Genomic DNA, 5,000 nt, shown 5'->3' on the forward strand with positions numbered 1-5,000 from the left:
TTTCTTTATGGAAAGCATCAATCTATTATTATTTACTATATCTTATGTTTCTTTTTATTCTTATTTATTTAAAGTTGAACATATTCTGTTCTCATTTAATTTCTTTTTATTTATTTGTTTTAGCTTTCATTTTTTTTATTTGCATATTCATCTTCTCACGGATACTAATATTACTTAAAAAATAGTTCAAACAAATAATGTAGCTAATTGATAAAGTAGAATTTGATTTTACTTTCTTTAATCGATCTAAAACCAGCAGTAATAAAATAGCTCACAATTACTATCTGTGATCATGTCTCATTCATTTACTCTTGAAGTTTTTTTAACTAACCATCTAACTTATATTGCAGGATATGCTCGATGACGACCAGGTTGAAAGTACGTAAGTGAGGCAAATATGCCCTCATACCTGAAGCCCCTCCCACTCTCCTAAGCCCCTCCCCTTCCCCTAAGCCCCTCCCCTGCCTTCAAACACACACCGCCTTTGATGCAGTTTATATTACCTTAAAGTAAGTATCCGCAGCTGTCATCATCAAGGCTAATCGTGATTGGTTGATGAGCATGTTGCTCACCACCAATCAGAAAAGAGATGAAGCTTCAGTGATATCTATTGCGGATATTTACCGTCAGTCTAAAAAAAATAAGGCTACATTTAAGGCCATTGTTATTTCAATCCTGTCACATTAAATTTATTAATAATGTTTGCAACATTACACGTGTGTGCTTCAATGTAAGTTGACACAAGGAGATAACCAGTTATTATTCAGGTCACGTTGTCTTACTAAAACTATTTATTTTTAATTCCCACTTTTCCTATAACCTAAAACCAAATAGATGAATTTTAGTTGTGATAATTCCATATACTCAATTTATATTTATAGTAATGAAAAAAATCAAAATATATTGTATGCAAAGATTGCTAATCATTTGAATGCAAACATGCGCACACTCAAACGCATTACTGTTCGTGTATATACAGTATATATATATATATATATATATATGTATGTATATATATACATATATATATATATATATATATATATATATATATACATATATATATATATATATATATATATATATATATATATATATATACAGAATATATTCATATATACATACATCTTTACCCACATATTCATGCACATATATAATATACATTCATATATATATATATATATATATATATATATATATATATACAAAATATATACATATATACATGCATCTTTTTATACATATTCATACACATATATAATATACATTGATATATATGTATATATATATGTATATATATATATATACAGAATATATGTATATATACATATATCTCTTTATACATATCCTTACACATATATAATATATATTCAAATATATACATATATATATATATATATATATATATATATATATACATACATATATATATATATATATATATATATATATATATATACCTGTGTATGCAAATATGTGTGCAGACGTATGTTCAAATACGTTTAAATAACTTATAATATATAAGCTTAATCTCTTCTATATATACCTTATGATGCATTTGAACTCAATCAAATAAGGCTTTGGGTCTTTCCTTTTAAATTGGGAAAGTAATTTCACTGATCAAATAATGAGAATCGTCATGTATATGCGGGCATTTACTAATTATAAATTCATCTCATTAACTAATTAATTAAATATTGTTCTTCAGAGTTTTTTTATATTTTTTTCACCCTTTTCTTTAACTTTGTTTATATTATTGTTCATACATAAATCTTTTTTTTTTTTTTTTTTTTTTTTTTTTTTCAAAATATTTCAGTTGATATTTCTAGACTATATTCTTTAACTTTGTTTATATTATTGTTCATATTGAATTTTTTAATCATATTTTTGGCTAAATTTTTCGGTTTTTACTTCTAAAACATTTTCTTGAACTTAGTTCATATTTCATTCATACTGAAATTTTGTTTCATATAAAAAAGAAACACCTTTTTCGCTTAGTTGGTCAATATAATCATAATAGGGTTATGGTGGCCGATGTGGTAACGTTCCTGACTGGTGAAAGCCAGACTGGGGTTAGAGTCCCACTTAAACATGTTAGCTCCTTTGGTCGTTGCAACCTCAACATCCTTATGAGCTAAGGATGGGGGATTTGGGGGAGCCTGTAGGTATACCTGTTGAGTCATCAGCAGCCATTGCCTGGCCCTCCATGGTCTTAGCTTGGGTGGAGAGGGACTTGGGCAATGATCATATCAATATGGTCAGTCTCTAGGGCATTGTCCTGCTTGATAGGGCAATGTCACTGTCCCTTGCCTCTGTCATTCATGAGCGGCCTTTAAACCTTTAAACCTTTAAACATGCGTATCGCAAGTAGAGTTAAGTGATGTGAATTCAAGGCCATTCCGCTTGCCATTTGCAGCCCTCAGAAAGGCCTTCAACGCCTTCGACACCGAGGAACAAGGCTTCATCACCACCGACACCGTCGGAGTCATCCTGAAGATGATGGGCGTCAAGATCTCCTCCAGGGAACTCGAGGAGATCATCAGAGAAGCCGACGAAGACGGTAAGGTCATGTCTGAGAGAGAGAGAGAGAGAGAGAGAGAGAGAGAGAGAGAGAGAGAGAGAGAGATTACAATGAGTTACAAGGATTTTGGATGTCTCGAAGACTTTTTAGTCCATCCACGGAGGCTCCACTTGCTCTTTGGCAGATCGATTTAGTTTAAGCATTTAGTTACTATGATCTTGTCTAACGTATTCTTGAGAGAGAGAGAGAGAGAGAGAGAGAGAGAGAGAGAGAGAGAGAGAGAGAGAGAGAGAGAGAATTACAATGAGTTACAAAGATTTTGAATGTCTCAAAGACTTTTTAGTCCATCCACGGAGACTCCACTTGCTCTTTGGTAGATTGATTTAGTTGAAGCATTTAGAGTTCTTATGATCTTGTCTAACTTATTGAACACTTTTACCGTGTTACTGTTTACTACATCTGTTATTTTGTGAAAGAGAGAGAGAGAGAGAGAGAGAGAGAGAGAGAGAGAGAGAGAGCTGCTACTACGGGGATGGGCCCCCTACTCTAGATATCAATATTTAAACTTTAGAAATTCTGGACAGATTTCAGCATGGTGTTTAGGCCATATTGCAAGAGGCCGTCCTGTGCTGAGGAGAAATTAAAGAGAGAGAGAGAGAGAGAGAGAGAGAGAGAGAGAGGGGGGGGGAGGGGGACTGGGGAACACTGAGGTGTATGAGAGAGGGGGAAAGAGGAGAAACTGGGGGAATCTTGAGAGAGAGAGAGAGAGAGAGAGGGAGAGAGAGAGAGAGAGACTGGGGAACGATGAGGTGTAAGAGAGATAGGGAGAGAGAGAGGATAAACTGGGTAAATCCTAAGAGAGAGAGAGAGAGAGAGAGAGAGAGAGAGAGAGAGAGAGAGAGAGAGAGAGAGAGTTCTGTATTCTATAATAGCATTGGAACTTCTTTCTCTTGAGAATAAAAAAGCTTGTGGAAAACATCTGTCATATTAAATTTTAAAGAGAATTTCAGAGAGAGAGAGAGAGAGAGAGAGAGAGAGAGAGAGAGAGAGAGAGAGAGAGTTCTGTATTTCATATTGTCTCTGGGAATTTATCAGCTTAAGGAATATGGCTTTCCGATAAATAAGAGAGGAAACAAGTACAATTTCATTTAAATTTTACTCTCTTAAGTGAATGTTTTATTTTATATGTTATTCTCAATCTTATTATTACTACTCGCCAAGCTATAACCCTAGTTGTTATAAGCCCAACGGCTCCAACAGGGAAAATAGCCCAGTGAGGAAGGTCAAGAAGGAAAAATTGAATATTCTGAGAAGAGTAATAACATTAAAATAAATAATTCTTGTATTAACTATATAAACTTGAACAAAATAAGAGGAAGAGAATACCATTCATATATATATATATATATATATATATATATATATATATATATATGTATATATGTATATATATATATATATATATATACATATATATATATATATATATATATATATATATATATATATTGAATGTATTTGTGTATACATATGTGTATACTAAATCATTGTATATCCCATACAGGATCTGGTCAACTTGAGTTCGAAGAGTTCGCTGGCCTCTCCGCTAAATTCCTCATTGAAGAAGATCAAGAAGCCTTGAAGAAAGAACTCAAAGAGGCCTTCCGTATCTACGACAGAGAAGGTAAAACTCAGTCAATGTTCTTCTTCTGTTCTTAATCTGCGTTTACACGGTCAATGGTTCCTCGAACCCGGTTGTCGCACCTGGTTGTCAAACGGTTCGAAGAGGTGGAGTCAGTCACAAATGCATTTAAGGTTTGTGGACGATGAAGCTTCGCCCACAAAAGTCAAACGAGAACAGACTTTCTTCGAACCGTTCGAGAAGGTTCGAACATCACTTCAAACAATTGTTTGTCGAACTGCGTTCGACGACCCGTTCGATCGTATAAACCCGTATTTAGATTCATTAGAATTCATATCTCAAAATATGTTTACTTTTTACCTCCGCCAACGAAGTTGAGAGACTTATGTTTTCGCCCCTGTTTGTCCATGTGTTTGTGAACTACTTCCTGTCCTCAATTTTACTCACAGAGTAGTGAACCTTTCAGGGATTAATTGTTATATTGAGACGTGGAACTGATTTAATTTTGAAAATCCTAAGTCAAAGGTCAAGGTCAAGGTCGAGCAAAAGCTCGACCGACTTAACCTTAACCTTATCCCTAAATTCGCACATGGTTGTCACATAGACTTCTAATTTTGGGAAAGGCAAGCTGGTTTTAAGAAACAAGCTGCCGTGGCGGAGTTCTGCACTCTCAGAGTGCTTTTTTAGTATTGTGACGTTCGTGCGTTATTATATCCTCACAGTTAATTAGAAATGTATGAGATCCAATGAATGTGTATTATATGTAATGACTTTTTTATTGACGTTTTTTAAAAATAAACTTTGGACTTAAAATTTGTTTAAATTGATTTTTTTTAA

At 33.6% G+C, this 5,000-nt stretch overlaps 1 protein-coding gene across 1 annotated transcript in view; it reads left to right on the plus strand.

Moving 5' to 3' along the window:
• LOC137614387 (troponin C-like) overlaps positions 1-5,000 on the plus strand; it is a 21,327-nt gene that overhangs the window by 11,103 nt on the left and 5,224 nt on the right. Inside the window, exons 2-4 of the mRNA XM_068344178.1 lie at positions 351-378; positions 2,417-2,560; positions 4,086-4,205. Of these exons, the coding sequence (XP_068200279.1) occupies positions 351-378; positions 2,417-2,560; positions 4,086-4,205 (292 nt within the window). The remainder of the gene's footprint in view (positions 1-350; positions 379-2,416; positions 2,561-4,085; positions 4,206-5,000) is intronic.

Source organism: Palaemon carinicauda, chromosome 20 (genome assembly GCF_036898095.1).
Source record: "Palaemon carinicauda isolate YSFRI2023 chromosome 20, ASM3689809v2, whole genome shotgun sequence".
In the NCBI taxonomy this organism is placed as follows: domain Eukaryota; kingdom Metazoa; phylum Arthropoda; class Malacostraca; order Decapoda; family Palaemonidae; genus Palaemon; species Palaemon carinicauda.